Below are 24017 nucleotides of genomic sequence, written 5' to 3'. Positions count from 1 at the left end.
CACGCTGCAGCCTACTTTAAAAATAATTCAAAAACACCTGCTTACAGCAGGCGGTGAGTGGATAAAGAAATTCAATTTGCCTCTCTCCTGCCCGTAAGAAAACTCGTGGCTTAATATTATGCTTATGCTCTGTACAAATTTATTAAAACAGAAGCTAGTGTAACGGGACTAAGATCTCACACGATATATTTTTATAAAATATATTTGGATATCCTCATGGCTATTTGTAAAAATTTTTTAAATGGACAAAGACGTTTGAAAAATGGCTGAAGCTATGTCTGTCTGTGACTCTTGGATAAAAGGAGCTACATGGCAGTATCAAAGAAACCTGCATTTCATTATCTCTGAAGAGACCCGAACAACCTCCCTATGCACTGAAGAGAGCAAATTCAAAGAGAACTATGCAAAGACCATCTGTTTTTCAGAACCCAGGCTGGCCAACCATAGTCTACTAGTCTGCTAGAACAACCTTCCTTTTAATTCTTAATGGCTGGGACATTTAATCCTCTTGGGGAGCCAGAGGAGGGATACACATCACACGTCAGAGACTATGTGGAGAGGAAGGAGTCATGTGACATGGGCCTAGCTTGTGGATCCAGTAATATTGCCTCGTGAAACTGAAAAGCTCAGTCTGCCATTTTACCATCTAACTAGCAACAGCACAGCGAAGAGGCACTGCCCAGGTTTGAATACCCCATCTACACTATTGCTACTGGAACATCTATACCATTGCCTATAAGAATGATTCAACTCCATGTGCCTATCTCATTGTGGAAGTCAATTCTACTAGAAAGGTGAATTATATAGCATCTGTTTTCAGCTTGCTGACCTCTATGAACGAATACCTCACTGGACTTTGGGTCTGGATTCTGAACCTGCGTGAAACAATAATTATTTTCTCTGTGGCCTTTGCCCTGTAAAGCTTTTGTTTCTCCATCCCTCCTTTACTGTATGAGTGCCACAGGGGGGCTATGTTGTGACCCTCCTGCCACATCTGAGTGTATGCAAATAAACTAACCTGTAGAGTTCATCCTTTCACGAGTTTGCTGTGAGGTTAACAGAAATTAGATCACACCGAAACCGAGGTGTTGGGAAATACGCCACCAATTATAAAGGGGGAAGCAAATCAAGGGAGATGAGAGTGACTGCCCTTGACATCAAGGCAGCATTTAACCGAGTGTGGCATCAAGGAGCCCTAGCAAAACTGGAGTCAATGGGAATCAGGGAGAAAACTCTCGTCTGATTGGAATCATACTGAGCACAAAGGAAGATGGCTGTGGTTGTTGGAGGTCAGTCATCTCAGCTCCAGGACATCACTGCAGGAGTTCCTCAGGGTAGTGTCCTAGACCCAACTATCTTCAGCTGCTTCATCAATGACCTTCCTTCCATCATAAGGTCAGAAGTGGGGATGTTCACTGATGATTGCACAATGTTCAGCACCATTTGCAACTCCTCAGATACTGAAGCAGTCCATGTCCAAATGCAGCAAGACCTGGACAATATCCAGGCTTGGGTTGACAGTGGCAAGTAACATTCATGCCACACAAGTGCCAGGCAATGACCATCCCCAACAAGAGAGAATCTAACCATCACGCCTTGACATTCAATGGCATTACCATTACTGAATCCCCGACTATCAACATCCTGGGGGTTACCATTGACCAGAAACTGAACAGGACTAGCCATATAAATACTGTGGCTACAAAAGCAGAAGCTGGGAATACTGCGATGAGTAACTCACCACCTGACTCCCAAAGCCTGTCCACCATCTACAAGGCACAGGTGAGGATTGTGATGGAATATTCCCCACTTGCCTGGATGAGTGCAGCTCCCAGAACACCTAAAAAGCTTGACACTGTTTGATTGGCACCATATCCACAAACATTCACTCCCTCCACCACCAACGCACAGTAGCAACAGCGTCTACCATCTACAAGATGCACTGCAGGAATTCACCAAGGCTCCTTCAACGGAACCTTCCAAACCCATGACCACTACTATCTAGAAGGACAAGGGCAGCAGAGACATGGGAACACCACCACCTGGAAGTTCCCCCCCAAGCCATTCACCATCCTGACTTGGAAATATATCGCTGTCCCTTCAATGTCACTGGGTCAAAATCCTGGAACTCCTTCCCTAACAGCACTGTGGGTGTACCTACACCACGTGGACTGCAGCGGTTCAAGAAGACAGCTCACCACCACCTTCTCAAGGGCAATTAGGAATGGGCAATAAATGCTGGCCTAGCCGAAGCCCACATCCCATGCATGAATTAAAAAAAACACCTTTCTGTTTACGGACAAGTAACAAGAGGAGGAATCAGGGCTGTTTAAATTAACAGCCTGTCTGTAACAGAAATTGGGAGCTCAAATTCAGGATCACCCATTTGAATTTGACGAGAATCCAAGTTAAGACATAAAAGAGCCAATTGGAAACCAAAAGGGGAAATCTCGGTGCATGGAACAAACTTTAAAACACAGTAACTTAACACAGCAAATTCCTTTTCCCCAATGCTAAGAAAATAGCAACTTTTGATTCCCAGATGTGGTTCAAATAAGGGAATTTGAACAGTGAAACTTTACAGGCCCTTAGCACAGAACAACTAAAGCCGTAGCTCAGGGGGTACAGTTAAAATTGCCCAGTAAAGTGATGAAAAGTGAACTGATCCAGTTGTTGGTAGAACATTTGGATCTCATGTTACCGATAGAGCAGTTAGACATAAAGCTCAACTATGACTCCAAATCTCCCTCCACACCTCCCGCAGCCCCCACCCCCCACCAAGTTCGAACTGGAAAAACGCAAATTGCAGCTGGAATTTCAGGAGAAGGAACAGGAAAGATAAAGAGAGTGAGCAAGGGGACAAGAAGGAGAAAGAAAAAAGGGAACACAGGAGAAGGATATCTGGACATTTTAAATTCAAAAGCAGCTGTTGGGGAGAGCCTGAGAGGTCTACTCCATGCTGACACCTGATGTCGATGAATTGTGAGCAGACCAAGGCTGCCATCCTAAGTGACTATGTTAGTCCTGCTGGCACATTGCCAGCAATTTTGGAATGCCCGGAGAAAGCCCACACAAACCTACATCGAGCTTGAATGGTTGAAACAAATCATATTCGACCAATGGATAAGTGGCTGTGACAGTTGGCATTGTTGGAGGAATTCAAAGTTGTTTAGCCTCCAACCTGCAGATGCCCTTAAAGGAGCAGAGAATTCTCCCAGTTAGGGATTCAGCCATCACAGCAGACAGCCGTGCTCTCATCCATAGGCCTGGACACTCAGGCAGACCCTTTCTAAACCATGAGCACTGGAAAGATAAGCAGGACGATCTAGATAGAAAAGACTCTCCACCCAGGAAAGAAAACACAAAGGAAGGGGCAAGAAACTCTCCTGCAGCCCGAAAGGAGAACCCCCGGAGTCCAGTGTGTTTTCATTGCAATAAATAAGCCTGAATGCTGGAGATTACAGGGGAGGCCTGTTGGGCTGATAGGGCTCCATATGACTAGGCCCTAAAAAACGCCCCAGTGGGTAGTGCAACACAGCAGACACTCTCGCGACAGAAACTTACCCCTGGATGGCACTGTGTGTTCCTGAGCCACACAAACTCCAGGAGAGCTTCCGGAGTTTTGTCCTTTCAGGAACAGTGTCCCGCTACCCGTCCCAGGATGTGAGCAAGTCCATTGTACTGCTCTGGGACACAGGGGTCACTCAGTTCCCGATGTTAGAGGGACCTAACCCCCTGGCCACCTCCCCTGCCAACCCCCAACCCCACCAACCCCACCCCCCCAACCCCAACCCCCCAACCCCACCCCCCCAACCCCACCCATTAACCCCAGTGAAGCCCCAGAGCAAAGAAAGACAGTGAGGGAGATGCCACACATAGTTGAAGAACCTGAAGGAAGACAAGCTTTTAAACCTGAAAAGGAAAAGGTTAGGGAATAGCCTGAAGTGTGGCTGGCAGAAACCTTCTTTCCAACATTAAATAGGGACAAAAGGAGTTTCCAAACCAATGAGCAGATAGGGAGTGAGATGCCTTCCCCAGTCGAAAAGCCACAAAGCGTGTAGCTGGAGCTGCACCTCCATTTGAAGGCACTGGTGATCCAGGGGATGTGACTCCAAAGCCAAAGGCCCAGCTAGGAAGCCAATGAATGGTTTAGCTGACAGCTTTATGACAAATTTAAATGAGGACCGGGAAAGCTCCCAATATGGTCGAGAAGGAGTGAGGGTAATGCCTCACTTAGTTGAAAAGCCACCAGGAGGTACAGGGAAAGCTGACCCTCCACCAGAGGACTGTAGTGTCCCAAATGACATGGAGCCTCCTACCCAACTGACCAGCAGAGGGGTTCCAACCAGACTGGACCCCAGACTCACCCACCCTAATGCAGAATTGCATGACAACCTGACCGGATTGTCCACTGCATTTAAACTGATCCCAACAAGCCCCCAGACTACAGCACTGTGGCCTACCTGGTATGGATGCAGGAGAGGCCTCTTCCAGAAGGCCACCTTCCTATCATCCAGGCACAGAAAGGCTGACCAAGTTCAGGAGCAGACTGCCCACCTGTTGCGGGTCAACCTGAAGCACCTAGCAACAGAAATTGGAACACCCCAGCTGTGCTAGTGTCTGTGCCGGACACTGAACTGGAATCTCCTCAAGAGGCCCAAGTCCTAGTAAAACACCCTGATCTCCTGATGATCATCCTAACCACAGTTCCTAGACTCTCCCACAAGGAGAAACAACCTTTCAGCATCTACCCTCTCAAGCCCCCTAAGAATCTTATATGTTTCAATAAGGTCGCCTCTCATTCTTCTAAACTCCAATGAGTACAGGCCTAACCTACTCAACCGCTCCTCATAAGAAAATCCCTCCATACCTGGAATCAACCGAGAGCACCTTCCTTTTGGACTGCCTCCAATGCCGGTATATCTTTCCTAAGATAAGGGGACCGAAACTGTTCTGTATTCTAGGTGTGATCTAACTAGTGCCTTGTATAGTTATAGCACGACTTCCCTATTTTCATACTCCATTCTGTTTGAAATAAAGGCCAACATTTCATTTGCGTTCCCTATTATCTGTTGAACTTGTTTGTAGCTTTTTGGGATTCATGCACGAGGACTTCTAAATCTTTCCAAAGTCTTTCTCCATTTAAATAATATTCAGCTCCTCTATTCTTCCTGCCAAAATGCATAACTAACATTTTCCCACATTATATTCCATCTGTCAAGTTTTTGCCCACTCAATTAACCTGTCTATATCCCTCTGTAGACTCTTTGTCTCATCCTCAACACTTACCTTTCCACCTATTTTTGTATCATCTGTAAATTTGGCAATAGTACATTCACTTCCCTCATCTAAATCATTGATATATATTGTAAATAATTGTGGCCTCGGCACTGATCCCTGTGGCACTCCATTAGTTACAGGCTGCCATCCTGAAAATCCCCCCCTTCTCCCAACTATCTGTCTTATATTAGTTAGTCAATCCTCTATCCATGGTAATACACTACCCCCAACACCATGGGCTCTTATCTTAAGTAGCCTTATGTGTGGTACCTTATCGAACACGTTTTAGAAATCCAAATATTTTACATCTACTGGTTGCCCTTTATCTATCCTGCTTGTTACCTCCTCAAAGAATTCTAATAAATTTGTCAGGCAGGATTTCCCCTTCATGAAGCCATGCTAACTCTGCTTGATTATATTATGCTAAATGCTCTGCTGTTAAAGATAGGTGGAGGGACAGGTAGTATTGAGGAGGTGGGGAGGCTGCAGAAGGATTTGGACAGGTTAGGAGAAGTGGCAGATGGAATACAACGTGGGGAATTGTGAGGTCATGCACTTTGGTAGGAAGAATAGAGGCATAGACTATTTTCTATATGCGGAGAGAATTCAGAAATCTGGAGTGCAATGGGACTTGGGAGTCCTAGTCCAGGATTCTCTTAAGGTTAACTTGCAGGTTGAGTCGGTAGTTAGGAAGGCAAATGCAATGTTGGCATTTATTTCGAGAGGACTAGAATATAAAAGCAGGGATGTGCTGCTGAGGCTTTATAAGGCTCTGGTCAGACCACATTTAGAATATTGTGAGCAATTTTGGGCCCCATATCTCAGGAAGGATATTCTGACCCTGGAGAGGGTCCAGAGGAGGTTCACGAGAACGATCCCAGGAATGAAAGGCTTAACATATGAGGAACGTTTGAGGACTCTGGGTCTATACTCGATGGAGTTTAGAAGGATGAGGGGGGATCTGATTGAAACTTACAGAATACTGAAAGGCCTGGATAGAGTGGACTTGGGGAAGATGTTTCCATTAGGAGAGACTAGGACCCGAGGGCACAGCCTCAGAGTAAAGGGAAGACCTTTTAGATCAGAGATGAGGAGAAACTTCTTTAGCCAGAGAGTGGTGAATCTATGGAATTCATTGCCACAGAAGACTGTGGAGGCCAGGTCATTGAGTGATTTAAGACCGAGATAGAAAGGTTCTGATTGGTAAGGGGATCAAAGATTACGGGGAGAAGGCGGGAGAATGGGGTTGAGAAACTTATCAGCCATGATTGAATGGTGGAGCAGACTCGATGGGCCGAATGGCCTAATTTCTGCTCCTATGTTTTATGGTCTTATGGTCTTATTACATCCTTTATAACAGACTCCAACATTTTCCCAATGATGGATGTTAAGATAACTGGCTATAGTTACTTGTTTTTGTCTCCCCCGCTTTTTGAATAAGGGCATTACATTAGCAGTTTTCCAATCTTCTGGGACTTCTCCAGAATCTGAGGATTCTTGGAAGATTACTAACAGTGCATCTACTATCCCTGTAGCTACTTCCTTTAATATCCTAGGATGCAACCCATCAGGTCCAGGGGGCTTATCAGCCTTGAGTCCCATTAGCTTCCCTAGTATTTTTTCTCTAGTGATAGTTATTATATTTATTTCCTCCCCCTCTTTTGCCTCTTGATTATTTAATATTTTTGGAATGCTAATGATGTTTTCTACCGTGAAGACTGATGTATTTATTCCACTCCTCTGCCATTTCCTGGTTCTCCATTATTATTTCCCCAGCCTCATTCTCTAAGGGCCCAATGTTCACTTTGGCCTCTCTCTTCCTTTTTCTATATTTAAAGAAGCTCTTACTGTCCGTTTTTATATTACTTGCCAGTTTACCCTCAAAGTTTAATTTCTCCCTCTTTATTTTTTTGTCATCTTTTGTTGGTTTTTAAAACTTTCCCAATCCTCTGGCATCCACTAATCTTTGCCACATTGTATGTTTTTTCTTTCAATTTGATACTATTCTTAACTTCCTTGGTTAACCATGGTTGGTTTATCCTCTCCCTAGAATCCTTCTTTCTCACTGGGATATCTCTTTGTTGTGAGTCATGAACTATTTCTTAAATGTTTGCCATTGTTCATGAACTGTCTTTTCTGCTAAACTCCTTTCCCAGTCCACTCCAGCCAAATCTGCCCTCATACCTTTGTAATTACCCTTATTTAAGTTTAGCACAGTTGTTTTCAACCCGAGTTTCTCAATCTCAAACTGAATGCTAAGTTCTACCATGTTATGGTCACTGTTTCCTAGGGGATCTTTTACTCTGAGATCATTTATTAAACCTGCCTCATTACACATTACCAGATCCAAAATAACCTGATCCGTGGTCGGATCCACAACATATTGCTCTTGGAAACTGTCCCGAATATACTCTATAAATTATTGTTCATGGCCACCTCTGCCCATTTGATTTTCCCAATACATGAAGATTAAAGTTACCCGCGGTTAATGTACTGCCTTTTATACATGCCCTCATTATATCCGGATTTATTCTCTGTCCTAAAGTATAGCTATTGTTAGGGGCCCTATAGACTACTCCCACCAGTGTCTTCTTCCCCTTGTTATTTCTTACCTCCACTCATATGGATTCTACATCTTCCAATGCAATCAACCTTCAATCTAGTTAACATTTCAAGTGCTACCTCTTTCTTTTATTTCCTCAGTTTCACAAGTCCCTTGGTCACCCAGCATTTAAGAGAGATTTTCCGTATCTTTTTCCATGAAGACAGACACAAAATGTGTTTAGTTTCTCTGCCATTTCCTTATTCTCCAATATAAATTCTCCTGTCACCACCTACAATGGGCCCACATTTGTCCTAGCTAATCTTTTCCTTTTCAAGTGCCTAAAGAAGCTCTTACAGTCTACCTTTATGTTCCTCATTAGTTTGCATTCATATTCTCTTTTCCCTTTCTTAATCAGTTTCTTGGTCCTCCTTTGCTGGGTTCTAAACTGCTCCCAATCTTCCGCTTGACCACTTTTTCTTGCATCCTTATAAGCCACTTCCTTTGATCTAATGCAATCTTTAACTTCTTTCATTAATCATTGTTGATTTACCTTTCCCTGAGTGTTTATGCCTTAGAGGAATGTATATCTGTTTTAGGCCGTGTAGTATTTCTTTAAGTACTAGCCATTACCTGTCAAATCTTTTGATCTATTTTTCCAATCCACCATAGCCAACTTGCACCTCACACCTTCATCATTTCCTTTCTTCAGATTTAAGACACTATTTCAGAATGAACTATATTGCATTCAAACTTAATGCAAAATTCCATCATATTATGGTCACTATTTCCCAAAGGCTCCTTTACAGCAAGGTTATTAATTAGACCTTTCTCATTACAGAACACTAAATCAAAAATAGCCAAACTAATTGGCTCCTCAATGTACTGCTCCAGAAACCTATCTTGTACACACTCCAGGAATTCCTCCTCCACAGCGTTAGTGCTAATTTGGTTAACCCAGTCTACGTGCAAATTCACAGAATCGTTACGGTGTAGAAGGAGGCCATTCAGCCATCGTGGCTGCACCGGCTCTCTGAGCATTTTAACTTAGTGCCAATCTCCTGCCTTTTCCCCCATAACCCTGCACATTGTTTCTATTTAGATAATCATCCAATGCCCTCTTGAATGCCTCAATTGATCCTGCCTCCCACACACTCCCAGGCAGTGCCTTCCAAACTTGCTGTGTGAAAAAGTTTTTCCTCACCTTGCATTTGCTTCTTTTGCAAAACACTTTAAAACTGGTTCTCGATCCGTTTATGAGCATTTCAGTTTGTCTCTGCATTTTAGCGAGGTTCTGGGTTTTTATCCCCTTGCTGTCGCCATACTGTGAGATGTTACAGCTCTGAATGTCTTAATGAAGTCTCTGTAGTCTTCCGTAGGTTAACTAAGTCTTTATTAACTCCTAGAACTATATTCACATGCTTAGGGCTACACAATTCTCTGCTCAACACCATACTGACATATGAACAGTGTCACATGGTCATATTTTCAGTATTCCAACTACACAGGGCACGTGTTAACATACATGTTAAAATGAGGAGATTGGAAGGGCTGCAGCAATTGTGTCAAGTCCTGTCTTTGGTTTGACATGACAGTGTTGCAATTGGGGCAGCTGAATACCGCCTGTAAAGTGGAGATACCCGCTGTGTTTTTTTAATTCGTTCATGGGCATTTATTGCCCATCCCTAAATGCCCTTGTTCAAAGGGCACTTTTAAGAGTCAACCACATTACTGGAGTCACATATAGACAGTAGATTTCCTTCCCTAAAGGACATTAGTGAACCAGTCGACAATGGTTTCACAGTCATCAACAGACTTTTAATTCCGGACATTTATTGAATTCAAATTCCACTATCTGCCGTGTTGGGATTCGAACCCGGGTCCCCAGAGCATTACTCTGGGTCTCTGGATTACCAGTTCAGTGACAATACCACTATGCCACCGCCTCCCCAATGTGATGGATGTACCTGCTGGAGCAAGGCAGACGCCAAACCAATGGAACAGGATGAACCTTGAGGAGCCGGGAGGTGGGGGTTAGTGGGCAGTCCTGCAGGTGTTTGGTAGGGGGTTGGGGGGGGGGGGGGGGGGGGGGGAGGTGGGTCAGAGGTGGGATAGTGCACTTACATGGATAGGATGAGGGTGAGGGACCAACTGGGGTAGGGAGAAGCAGCAGAGGCAGTTCGAAACAAGCATCCTCTAAGACATTTAAGCAGCTTCCTGGAAATCTATGTCCACATTGACTACACCCTCATTAAATTTGTCAAACTCACTTTTCCTTTAACTAATTTTTGCTCATCTTCCTTACCTAATGCTAATAGAAATCATCTCCGCTCTTTGTTTATCGGCACATTTTCCTCATGGTTTGTAATCACAAAGATCTGATTTATACCAATGTCAATATATTTGATTTATAAGTTAAACAGTAGTTTGCATCGCAAGTTCAACATTTTCACCAGTTTCTCAAATCTTTTACAGAAAATACCGGAATAATTCAATCAGGAAGCATTCATACTGACCTGGTTTTGATTGGGTCATCATAGGTTATGCCCTTCGCCATTTCCTTCACAGACATCAGAGCTACAAAAGAAATGAAAGCATTGTTTGACCACAGCTTGCCAATGTCTCTCTTTCAGCATGAGCCCATGATTTGCTGTGGTACAATCATAACAAGAATTGTTTTCTTGGTGGCCAAGTGAGTTTTCCAGAAATCGAAGCCTAGGAGTGGCTATCAATGTTCAGAGCAACACTCACAGCAACTGTGGTCTGGGCAGAGCAGAGAAAATCTGCCTGCAATGTCAGGTGGCAAAAGTGCCAAAGGGGAGACTGTCTTCCTTGCAGTGAAGGTGATGGAGCATTTATTAGAGATGCTCAGAGGGTTTTAATAGAGTAAATAAGGTGAAATAAACTCATGGGAAGATGATGTAATAAAGCAGGGGACACAGATTTGAGGTAATCTGCAAAAAAAAAACAGATTTCGGATGAGGAGAAATGTATTTACACTGTGTTATAACCTGGAACGCGCTGCCTTAAAACTGCAATGCAAGCAGATTCCAGAATAATTTTCGAAAGGGAATTGGATATATATATTTGAAAATGAAAAATTTGCACAGCTATGGGGAATGAGCAGGGGAGTGAGACTAATTGGATAGCTCTTCAAAAGATCTGACATGGACATGATGGGCTGAATGGCCTCCTAATGTGCTGTACGATTATATGGCTCCACACACAGCAACATCTCTCAGGCTTTGGCCACGCAATTCAGGAGTGAACCCGGAGATCGCTGCCAAGTCTGAGCTATATCCTTATCAGGCACCCCCACACTGTCACAGCAGGGCTCACTGGATGACAATCAAGGGCAAGAATCCCGGCTGATATTTTGGTGTACCTAAATCAGACATTAACTACCGCAGCACGGACAAAATATAACTGTGGGACCTTCTAGTCTCTAAGACTCTGCGTTATAGCAAATGGTGCATTGTTCATGAGGAGAGTGACATCTCTTTTTAATACCCCCTGCGGATCACCAAACTAATTCCTGGGATGAAGGGATTGTTCTATAAGGAAAGGTTAAATAGACCGTGCCTTTATTCTCTGGAGTTCAGAAGAATGAGAAGTGATCTCATTCAAACATACAAAATTCTTACAGGGCTCAACAGGGTACATGCTAGAAACAGGGGACAGCAGTCTCAGATTAAGGGGCAGGCCATTTAGGACTGAGTTGAGGAGAAATTTCTTCACTCAGAGGATGGTAAATCTTTGGAATTCTCTAAAGGGCTGGGGAGACTCAGCATTAAGTATGTTCAAGACTGAGGTCAATAGGTTTCTAAATGTTAAAAACATCAAGGGATATGGGGATAGTGCAGGAAAATGGGGTTGAAGTAGAAGATCAGCCATGATCTCATTGAATGGTGGAGCAGCCTCGAAGGGCTGAATGGCCGACTCCTGTCCCTGTTTATTATGTTCTTTCCACATTTTATACTCTATCACACTTTTTATTCCTTCTCCACTTCTGTCTCAGACTGTTTGCCAGTCCCTTGCAGTCTCCCATTTTCTCGAAATTCAAATCTATTCAAAGACAGCGATTTTCAAACGTATTTGTGTGAATCACACCAGAGAATACGGACATCATCAGGTCGCCATTCTTCTGACTAACATTCCGTCAATCACCTGCAGTTTGTCTTCAATGCATTCAAGCAGAACTATTTCAAACTAGAATTCCTGGGCACCATGCATCTGTGAGGGGAGCTCCAAGGGACCCCAAACATCTTCAGTTTTCTATTTTTGTTAAAACAGAACGATCTGGAAGGCAGGGTTTGAATAGAGAGATACGGAGGGTGTGGTGGGAATAGAGGGGGAGGGCTGAGGACACGTATTTAGAATGGAAGGAGGCTGGTGTGGATCATAGATACCACCACTCATCAACTATGCTGTGGATTCAATGTAACATTCTCTGTCCAATAGTTACAACAGTTAAACTGACCTCTGCCTTCAGCAACACTTTCCAGAATTTTCTCTTCTTCTTTCAGACGTTTCTCTTTTGCAGATTCTTTACGTGCTGCAAAACACAAACCAAAGTGTGAGCACCCAGCAGCAAATCCAGATTCAAAACCAGGAGACATGAACATAAACATTTAACCCTGAATGGTTCCAAATCAAACCCACCCAGCATCCCCCATTCTGCCACAGCAATTGTCAGGCTGCCCTCTATTACAAAGGTCAATTTCAAACTGCCCTATTACCCCACATCGCGTGTCCTTTGGTGAGTCAGTTAGAAAGCCCCATATCCCGAACTGTTTCAGACTTCCCCATATCTCACAGTGAGTGTCAGGCTGCCCCATAGCCCATGCTGAGTATTAGTCTGAGTGGCTCATATCCCACTGGGAATGTCGGACTGCCGCATATCCAATGCTGTCAGACTTGCCCAAGTCTCACGCTCAGTGTTGGACTGGCCCATATCCCAGGCTGAATGTCAGACTGGGCCACATTCCACACTGAGTGTTAGTCTGCCCAGTATTCCACATTTTGTCAAAGGGCTACTTCAATTGGACAGTCCTCAATGTTAAGTCACTCACTGATAACTGGGAATAGACAGTTCTCCGGGTCTGCCTGACATGGTTACTGGGGGAGAAATGCTGTACCTTCCGCCTTCTCCTTCAGCTGCTGGTGTTGGTCCAGCAGGCTGATATTGGACCGCGGCCCCAGTGGGCCATCCCCATCGTCCTCTCTGAAGTCACTGCCACTGTCCTGATCATCGTCCAAGGCAACTTTCCTGCGTATTCGCACCAACTTCTCCATCTGGTCACACAGAGAGAACAATCAGGATTCAGGTTAAATCATTGCATTATCTTTCTGGACAGAGGTTGTTTTACCCAATGGTTTTTCCCAGCATTCATTTCAGATCTATACATTCTTAGGCCCACACCGCAGCCTTCAAAATTCAGTCCAAAAAAACACTTACTGATCAACGTGCAGTGACAGTCACAACTGGTGGTGGACAATTAAACAATTCACTGGAGGAGGCTCCAAAAATACCCCCATCCTCAATGATGGAGGAGGCCAGTACATCAGTGCAGAAGACAAGGCTGAAGCATTCGCAACAATCTTCAGCCATAAGTGCCGAGTGGATGATCCATCTCGGCCTCCTCCAGAGGTCCCCAGCACCACAGATGCCAGTCTTCAGCCAATTTGATTCACTCAACGTGATATCAAGAAACAGCTGAAGGCACTGGATACTGCAAACCCTATGGGCCTTGACGATATTCCGGCAATAGTACTGAAGACTTGTGCTCCAGAATTTGCCACACCCTAGCCAAGCTATTCCAGTGCAGCTACAACGCTGGCATCTACCCAGCTATGTGGAAACTTGCCCAGGTATGTCCTGTACACAAAAAGCAGGACAAATCCAACCCAGCCAATTACCGACTCATCAGTTTGCTCTCCATCATCAGTAAAGTAATGGAAGGGGACATCAAGCGGCACTTGCTTAGCAATAACCTGCTCACTGATGCCCGGTTTGGGTTCCACCAGGGCCACTCAGCTCCTGACCTCATTACAGCCTTGGTTCAAACATGGACAAAAGAGCTGAACTCCTGAGGTGAGGTGAGAGTGACTGCCCTTGACATCAAGGCAGCATTTGGCCAAGTGTAACATCAAGGTGACCTAGCAAAACTGGAGTCAATGGGAATCAGGAGAAAACTCTCCGCTGTTTGGAGTCATACCTATCACAAAGAAAGATGGTTGTGGTTGTTAGAGGTCAGTCATCTTAGCTCCAGGAAATCACTGCAGGAGTTCCTCAGGGTAGTGTCCTCGGCCCAACCATCTTCAGCTGCTTCATCAATGACTTTCCCTCCATCAAACATCAGAAGTGGGGATGTTCGCCGATGATTGCACAATGTTCAGCACATTCGCGACTCCTCAGATACTGAAGCAGTCCATGTCCAAATGCAGCAAGAGCTGGACATTATCCAGGCTTGGACTGACAAGTGGCAAGTAACACTCACACCACACAAGTGCCAGGCAATGACCATCTCCAACAAGAGAGAAGCTAACCATCACCCCTTGATGTTCAATGGCATTACCACCACTGAATCCCCCACTATCAACATCCTGGAGGTTACCATTGGCCAGAAACTGAATTGGACTAGCCATATAAATACTGTGGCTACAAGAGCAGGTCAGAGGCTAGGAATCGTGCGATGAGTAACTCAACTCCTGACTCCTCAAAGCCTACCCACCATCTACAAGGCACAAGTCAGGAGTGTGATGAAATACTCTCCACTTGCCTGGACATCAGCTCCCACAACACTCAAGAAGCTGGACACTGTCCAGGACAATGCAGTCTACTTGATTAGCACCACATCCACAAACATTCACTCCCTCCACCACCGACACACAGTAGCAGCAGTGTGTACCATCTACAAGATGCACTGCAGGCATTCACCAAGGCTCCTTAGACAGCACCTTCCAAACCCACAACCACTACCGTCTAGAAGAACAAGATAGATGGGAACACCACCACCTGAAAGTTCCGCTCCAAGACACTCACCATCCTGACTTGGAAATATGTTGCTGTTCTTTCACTGTTGCTGGGTCAAAATCCTGGAACTCCCTTCCTAATAGCACTGTGTGTGTACCTACACCACATGGACTGCAGCGGCTCAAGAAGGCAGCTCACCACCACCATCTCAAGGGCAACTAGAGGTGGGCCAGTGAAACCCACATCCAATGAACAAATAAAGAAAAAACACACTGGCTCTATAAGAGGCCAAAGTTTCACTCCATGCACTGCATACTGTTAACCGAACACAAGAACGCAACAATGTAAGAAATAGGAGCAGGAGATCATATGGCCCTGTTAGCTTTGAATATACTCAACAACTGAACATCCATAACCCTCTGGGGTAGAGACTTCCAAAGATTCACAATCCTTTAAGTGCAGAAATTTCTCATCTCAGTGCTAAATGATTATCCTCTTATCCTGAGACTGCATCCCCGTTTTCTAGAGTCCCCAGCAAGGGGAAACAACCTCTGGGTCTACCCTGTCAAGACCCTTCAGAATATTGTAGGTTTCAACGAGATCACTTTTCATTCTTGTAAAGTCGACACAGCATAGGCCCATTTACTCAGCATAAATTGTTGAAGGTGGCAGGGCATGTTGAGAAAATGGTTAAGATGACATATGGGGTTGTGGGCTTTTATAAATAGAGGCAGAGATTCCAAAAGCAAGGAGGTTATGATGAAACTTTATACTACGCTGTTTTAGCCTCAAATGGAGTCTTGTGTCCAGTTCTGGGCACCACATTTTAGCAAGAATATGAAGGCTTTACAGAGGGTGCAAAAAGGATTCAGAAGAATGGTTCCAGGGATGGGGAGCTTAATTTATGTGGATGGATTGGAGAAGCTTTTGCCCCAAGAGAAGAGAAGGTTGAGAGGAGATTTAACAGCAGTGTTCAAAATCGCAGTGCATCTAGTCAGAGTAGATAGGGAGAAACAGTTCCCTTTGATGAAAGGTCAAAAACCAAAGGGCACAGGTTCAAGATGGTGGCAAAGAATCAAAGCTGACCTGAGGAAAACACTTTTTTAACGCATGAGTAGTTTAGACCTGGAATGCACTGCATGAGAATAAGACCATAAGACGTAGGAGCAGAAATTAGGCCATTCAGCCCATCGAGTCTGCTCCTCCATTCAATCATGGCTGATAAGTTTCTCAACCCCATTCTCCCACCTTCTCCCTGTAACCTTTGATCCCCTTACCAATCAAGAACCTATCTATCTCAATGACCTGGCCTCCACAGCCTTCTGTGGCAATGAATTCCATAGATTCACCACTCTCTGGCTAAAGAAGTTTCTCCTCATCTCTGTTCGAAAAGGTCTTCCCTTTACTCTGAGGCTGTGCCCTCGGGTCCTAGTCTCTCCTACTAATGGAAACATCTTCCTCACGTCCGCTCTATCCAGGCCTTTCAGTATTCTGTAAGTTTCAATCAGATCCCCCCTCATCCTTCTAAACTCCATCGAGTATAGACCCAGAGTCTCAAACATTCCTCATATGTTAAGCCTTTCATTCCTGGGATCGATCTCGTGAACCTCCTCTGGACCCTCTCCAGGGCCAGCACATCCTTCCTGAGACACAGGGCCCAAAATTGCTTACAATATTCTAAATGTGGTCTGACCAGAGCCTTATAAAGCCTCAGCAGCACATCCCTGCTTTTATATTCTAGTCCTCTCAAAATAAATGCCAACATTGCATTTGCCTTCCTAACTACTGACTCATCCTGCAAGTTAACCTTAAGAGAATCCTGGACTAGGACTCCCAAGTCCCTTTGCACTCCAGATTTCTGAATTCTCTCCCCATTTAGAAAATAGTCTATGCCTCTATTCTTCCTACCAAAGTGCATGACCTCACACTTCCTCATGTTGTATTCCATCTGCCACTTCTTTGCCCATTCTCCTAACCTGTCCAAATCCTTCTGCAGCCTCCCCACCTCCTCAATACTACCTGTCCCTCCACCTATCTTTGTCTCATCTGCAAACTTAGCCAGGATGCCCTCAGTTCCTTCATCTAGATCATTAATGTATAAAGTGAAAAGTTGTGGTCCCAACACTGACCCCTGCGGAACTCCACTAGACACCGGCCGCCATCCTGAGAAGGGCCTCCTTATCCCCACTCTCTGCCTCCTGCCAGACAGCCAATCTTCTATCCATGCTAGTACCTTGCCTCTAACACTATGGGCTCTTATCTTACTCTTATCTTACTGTGTGGCACCTTGTCAAAGGCCTTCTGGAAGACCAAGTAGATAACATCCACTGGCTCTCCAAAACAAAAACAGAATTACCTGGAAAAACTCAGCAGGTCTGGCAGCATCGGCGGAGAAGAAAAGAGTTGACGTTTCGAGTCCTCATGACCCTTCCACAGAACTGAGTGAATATAAGGAGAGGGGTGAAATATAAGCTGGTTTAAGGTGGGTGGGCGGGGGGTGGAGAGAGAGAAGTGGGGGGGTGGTGTGGTTGTAGGGACAAGCAAGCAGTGATAGGAGCAGATCATCAAAAGATGTCACATACAAAAGAATAAAAGAACTCAGAGGTGTTGAAGTTGGTGATATTATCTAAACGAATGTGCTAATTAAGAATGGATGGTAGGGCACTCAAGGTACAGCTCTAGTGGGGGTGGGTGGAAAGACTAGCAGGGCATAAAAGATTTAAAGATAATGGAAATAGGTGGGAAAAGAAAAATCTATATAAATTATTGGAAAAAACAAAAGGGGGAAGAAACGGAAAGGGGGTGGGGATGGAGGAGGGAGGTCAAGATCTAAAGTTGCTGAATTCAATATTCAGTCCAGAAGGCTGTAAAGTGCCTAATCGGAAGATGAGGTGCTGTTCCTCCAGTTTGCGTTGGGCTTCACTGGAACAATGCAGCAAGCCAAGGACAGACATGTGGGCAAGAGAGCAGGGTGGAGTGTTAAAATGGCAAGCAACAGGGAGGTTTGGGTCATTCTTGCGGACAGACCGCAGGTGTTCTGCAAAGCGGTCGCCCAGTTTATGTTTGGTCTCTCCAATGTAGAGGAGATCACATTGGGAGCAACGAATACAGTAGACTAAGTTGGGGGAAATGCAAGTGAAATGCTGCTTCACTTGAAAGGAGTGTTTGGGCCCTTGGACAGTGAGGAGAGAGGAAGTGAAGGGGCAGGTGTTGCATCTTTTGCGTGGACATGGGGAGGTGCCATAGGTGGGGGTTGAGGAGTAGGGGGTGATGGAGGAGTGGACCAGGGTGTCCCGGAGGGAACACCCTGCTTCCTGTAAGGACTCCATCCCATTCTCTCAGTTCCTTCGCCTCCGTCGCATCTGTTCTGACGATGCTACCTTCAAAAACAGTTCCTCTCACATGTCTTCCTTCTTCCTTAACCGAGGTTTTCCACGCACAGTCGTTGACAGGGCCCTCAACCATGTCCGGCCCATCTCCCACGCATCCGCCCTCATGCCTTCTCCTCCCTCCCAGAAACATGATACTTGTCCTCAATTATCACCCCACCAGCCTCCGCATTCAAAGGATCATCCTCCGCCATTTCCGCCAACTCCAGCATGATGCCACCACCAAACACATCTTCCCTTCACCTCCCCTGGCGGCATTCTGTAGGGATCGTTCCCTCCGGGACACCCTGGTCCACTCCTCCATCACCCCCTACTCCTCAACCCCCACCTATGGCACCTCCCCATGCCCACGCAAAAGATGCAACACCTGCCCCTTCATTCCCTCTCTCCTCACTGTCCAAGGGCCCAAACACTCCTTTCAAGTGAAGCAGCATTTCACTTGCATTTCCCCCAACTTAGTCTACTGCATTCGTTGCTCCCAATGCGATCTCCTCTACATTGGAGAGACCAAACATAAACTGGGCGACCGCTTTGCAGAACACCTGCAGTCTGTCCGCAAGAATGACCCAAACCTCCCTGTCGCTTGCCATTTTAACACTCCACTCTGCTCTCTTGCCCACATGTCTGTCCTTGGCTTGCTGCATTGTTCCAGTGAAGCTCAACGCAAACTGGACGAGCAGCACCTCATCTTCCGACTAGCACTTTACAGCCTTCCAGATGAATATTGAATTCAACAACTTTAGATATTAAACTTTCTCCTCCATCCCTACCCCCTTTCTGTTTCTTCCCCCTTCCTTTTGTTTTTTCCAATAATTTATATAGATTTTTCTTTTCCCACCTATTTCCATTATTTTTAAATCTTTTATGCCCTGCTAGTCTTTCCACCCCACCCCCACTAGAGCTGTACCTTGAGTGCCCTACCATCCATTCTTAATTAGCACATTTGTTTAGATAATTTCACCACCTTCAACACCTCTGTGCTCTTTTGTCTGTGACAACTTTTGATTATCTGCTCCTTGTCCCTACAACCACCCCCCCAACCCCCACCTTCAACCAGCTTATATTTCACCCCTCTCCTTATATTCACTCAGTTCTGTGGAAGGGTCATAAGGACTTGAAACGTCAACTCTTTTCTTCTCCGCCGATGCTGCCAGACCTGCTGAGTTTTTCCAGGTAATTCTGTTTTTGTTTTGGATTTCCAGCATCCGCAGTTTTTTGTTTTCATCCATTGGCTCTCCTTTGCCTAACCTGCTTGTTACCTCCTCAAAGAATTCTAACAGATTTGTCAGGCATGACCTCCCTTTGATGAAACCATGCTGACTTTGCAATATCTTACCATGCACTTCCAAGTATTCTGAAACCTTAATAACGGACTCTAAAATCTTACCAACGACTGAGGTCAGGCTAAACGGCCTGTAATTTCCTGTCTTTTGCCTCACTCCCTTCTTAAACAGGGGGGTTAAATTAGCAATTTTCCAGTCCTCTGGGACCCTCCCTGACTCCAGTGATTCCTGAAAGATAACCACTAACACCTCCACTATCTCTTCAGCTATCTCCTTCAGAACTCTGGGGTGTAATCCATTTGGTCCAGGTGATTTATCCACCTTCAGACCTTTCAGTTTTCCTAGCACCTTCTCCTTGGTAATGGCCACCATACTCACCTCTGCCCCCCAACTCTCTTGAACTTTGGGGATGTTACTCGTGTCTTCCACCGTGAAGGCTGACGCAAAGTACCTATTCAGTTCCTCCGCCATTTCTTTGTTCCCCACTACTACTTCTCCAGTATCATTTTCCAGCGGCCCAATGTCCACTTTTGCCTCTCTCTTACCCTTTATATTTCTAAAAAAAAACTCTTGCAATCTTCTTTTATATTACTGGCTAGTTTACCATCATATTTAATCTTCTCCCTCCTTATTTCTTTTTTAGTTGTCCTCTGTTGGTCTTTGTAGGCTTCCCAATCCCCTGGTTTCCCACTGCTCTTTGTCACATCGTATGCTTTCTCTTTAGATTTTTTGCTGTCACTGACCTCCCTTGTCAGCCATGGTTGCCTCGTCCTCCCTTTAGTATGCTTCATCTTCATAGGGATGAATTTTTGCTGTGTCTCCCAGATTACTCCCAGAAACTCCTGCCATTGCTGTTCCACTGTCTTTCCTGCTAGGCTCATCTCCCAGTCAATTCTGGCCAGCTCCTCCCTCATGCCTCTGTAGTTGCCTTTATTCAACTGTAAGACCATTACATCTGATTCCAGCTTTTTCCTCTCAAATTGCAGGGTAAATTCTATCATATTATGGTCACTTCCTCCTAAGGATTCCTTCACCTTAAGCTCCCTTATCAAATCTGCCTCATTACACATCACTAAATCTAGAATTGCCTGTTCCCTAGTGGGCTCCACCACAAACTGCTCCAAAAAGCCATCTCATAGACATTCCACAAATTCCTTTTCTTGGGATCCACTACCAACCTGACTTTCCCAGTCTACCTGCATATTGAAATCCCCCATGATCACCGTAACCTTGCCTTTCTTACACACCTTTTCTATCTCCTGGTGTAACTTGTGCCCCACATCCTGACTACTGTTCAGAGGCCTGTACATAACTCCCATTATGGCTTTTTTACAGTTCCTCAACTCTACCCACACAGATTCTACATCATCTGATCCTACGCCGTTTCTTGCTATCGATTTAATTTCATTTCTTACTAACAAAGCGACTCCATCCCCTCTGCCAACCTGCCTATCTTTTAGATAGGATGTATATCCTTGGATATTTAGCTCCCAGTCCTGATCCCCTTGCAGCCATGTCTCCATGATGCCCACCACATCATACCTGCCAATTTCAATCTGCGCCACAAGCTCATTTACCTTATTTCGTATACTGCGTGCATTCAGATACAACACCTTCAGTTCTGTATTTCCCATCCCCTTTCTCATTGTCGTCCCTTTATCTGATGTGCTTGAAGTTAGATTCCTAGCCCTTTCCAAACACTCTGTCCTATTTTGTGTTGTGGAGACTTTAATAGCCTCTCCTGGGCTCTCCTTTCTTTTCAGTTTTTTCATAAATTTCCATGAAGTTGAATCCACCCCCCACACTCTAACCTGCTGCTTTGTTTCCCATTAGTCATACATCTTGGAGTTTTACCCTTCCCTTTCCCCCAACTTCTAGTTTAAAGTCCTGTTGACCCCCTATTTACCCTTTTCACTAGAACATTGGTCCCAGATCGGTTCAGGTGGAGACCGTTCCAACGGTACAGATCCCTCCTGTTCCAATACTGATGCCAGTGCCCCACGAAATGGAACCCCTCTTTCCCGCACCACTCCTTTAGCCATGTGTTTACTTCCCTTATTCTCACGTCCCTAGGTCAATTTGCACGTGGCTTGGGTAGTAATCCAGAGATTATAACCCTTGAGGACCTGTTCTTTAATTTAGTTCCTAGTTCCTGATAATCCCCAAACAGGTCCTCTTTCCTAGTCTTACCTGTGTTATTTGTCCCGACGTGGACCACGACAACTGGAACCTCCCCCTCCCTCTCCAATATCCTTTCAAGCCAGTCAGAGATGTCCCTCACCCTGGCACCATGCGGGACATGCAGGCAACACACCATGCGGGACTCTCGATCCTGCTTACAAAGGAAGCTATCAATTCCCCTAATTATAGAATCCCCTACAACTACCAGGATGTGGTGGAGGCAGATTCAATCGTAGCTTTTAAAAGAGAATTGGATAATTATCTGAAGAGGAAAAATTGGCAAGGAAAGGGTAGGGGAGTGAAAGCAGCTGAATTACTCTTGCAGAGAGCTGGCATGGACACGACAGGCTGCTGATGGCTTACTTCTGTGCTGTAACTGTATTATGATTCTTGGTGATCTCTTGAGCTCTCTCTCTGCTGGAAGTTTCCAAGGTGGTGCAACATATCCTTAAGCTTGTTTGGCTATTTCCTAATCTCAGCAACACAGCACTGCAAGTGGAAACAGAGTTAGAATAAGCTGAGATTTACTGCCACTTCACCAGAGTGATTAAGGTCAGATCAAAATGCTCCAATCTCTATAGATGTTGGAGGAATTTGCTATCTCCATACCACCACTGAAAAAAAAAAGTATCAAAGCAACCAGAATGATAAGAAAGGAACTACATGATAGTAGCAGAGAATCAAGCTTAGTGAAAGCTTACAGCTCAAACTCAAATCCAGTCAACACTCACCAGCTGTTGTTTCCTCTGCTTAACAGGAACATATGGAGTGTATTCTTCCTCTTCCTCCTCATTCTCTGAGACTGGGCGCTGTAATACAAGATGGGAATTCACTGTACAAACCACACAGTTACTGCTGTACCAGGCATTGGCACCAATGAAGTCTCATGAGACCTGGGGTGAACCTATCCACCTGAACTGTGAGGAACACAGTGCAATGAATTCGACATTCTGGCCTTCTCAACTTGGACTATACAATGGTGAGGGTGTTGGAGCTGAATCACATCAGGGTGCAGCACTGTCAAAGGCACTCACAGGGATCTCACTTGTGCTTCCAGCAATTTGAAGGGAAAGATCAAAGGACCAGAATTCAACCATTCACCTCCTCAAGCCTGTTCCATCACTCAATCAGAACATTACTGAAACAAAAATAAAAAACACTGGATAAACTCAGCAGGTCTGACAGCATCTGTGGGGATAAAGACAGAGTTAATGTTTCGAGTCCGTATGACTCTTCTTCTTAAGACGCTAACTCTGAGTTTCTCTTCACAGATGCTGTCAGACCTGCTGAGTTTTTCCAGCATTTTTGTTTTTGTTTCAGGTTTCCAGCATCCACAATATTTTGCTTTTATCTTGTGCCAGAACATTACTGATCTGTGCATCAATTCAATTTACTAACTGTTTCTCCATGTCCCTTCATGACAAAAAATTACCAAATATCAGTTTTGAAAACTCCAACTGTATCTACATAGCCTTTTCCAGGGTCCAACTGCCCTTTGGGTAAAAAAAAGTGTTTCCTGATTTCCCTCTTGAACAGCCTAGCTCCAATTTTAAGATTGTGCCCCCTTGTCCTGCATTCCCCCCACCAGAAGAAATAGTTTCTCTCCATCCACCAGTTCAGCATCAGACAGTGGCCTGTGAGTGGGATGGAGTCAGTGGCAATAGAGTTTGCGCTGGGAATCATAGACGATAGAGTTTCACACATTTAGTTGGAAGAAATTTCTGTTCATCCAAATTAGATATTAGTCAAGCAACCTGACAAAGCAGGAGCTGTGGAGCGGACGAGTGAGGGGGTGATCAGGTACTTCTGGATGCTGTCAATGTACATATGGAACCTGACATGTTTTTGCTTTACATTGCTAAGCGGAAGAACGTAAATGAGAAACAGGACCCCTGAATCTTACTGCCCCTCGTGCTGCACAACAAAATATCAGGTCTAAGTCCCTTGGCTCCAAAGTATCAGAAAAACTGTTAAGATTGGCAGTCAAGTAAACATTCCAAAACTGAGACTAATAGAATTTTGATAGGCAAGGGTATTGAAGATTACGGAAACAAGGATTGTCGATGGAAATGCAATAAAGATCAGCCGTGACCTCACTGAATAGTCAAAGTGACACAGAGGGCTGAATGGCCTCCTTCTGTTCTAGGTCCACAATAACTTGCCACCAACAATATGTAAAATTTGGAATTTGTTTTATAAAAGTCATGTTGCTTCAAATGATATATATGTATTTCAATGTCAGTTGTCAGTAGTAATTTTGCCATTGAATCAGAAAGTCCCTGATCTGGGTCACATCCCACAATCTGGAGCACAAAATCTAGACTGAAGCTCCAGGTGAATACAAAGGGAGCACTGCACTGTCAGAG

General features: G+C 44.8%; 2 protein-coding genes across 7 annotated transcripts in view; both read right to left on the bottom strand.

The window, feature by feature from the left end:
* LOC121293899 (epsin-3-like) overlaps positions 1-24017 on the bottom strand; it is a 525584-nt gene that overhangs the window by 139574 nt on the left and 361993 nt on the right. The gene's annotated exons all lie outside the window — the stretch shown is intronic.
* The window catches only part of LOC121293900 (probable ATP-dependent RNA helicase DDX41), a 67822-nt gene that overhangs the window by 43186 nt on the left and 619 nt on the right, over positions 1-24017 (bottom strand). The window contains 4 exon segments of the mRNA XM_041217351.1: positions 10339-10399; positions 12303-12377; positions 12961-13117; positions 22383-22460. Coding sequence (XP_041073285.1) covers positions 10339-10399; positions 12303-12377; positions 12961-13117; positions 22383-22460 — 371 coding nt within the window.

The sequence above is a fragment of the Carcharodon carcharias genome, chromosome 22 (genome assembly GCF_017639515.1).
Source record: "Carcharodon carcharias isolate sCarCar2 chromosome 22, sCarCar2.pri, whole genome shotgun sequence".
NCBI lineage: Eukaryota > Metazoa > Chordata > Chondrichthyes > Lamniformes > Lamnidae > Carcharodon > Carcharodon carcharias.
The sequence above is the reverse complement of the archived record's forward strand: the minus strand, read 5'-3'. Positions and strand labels throughout refer to the sequence as shown.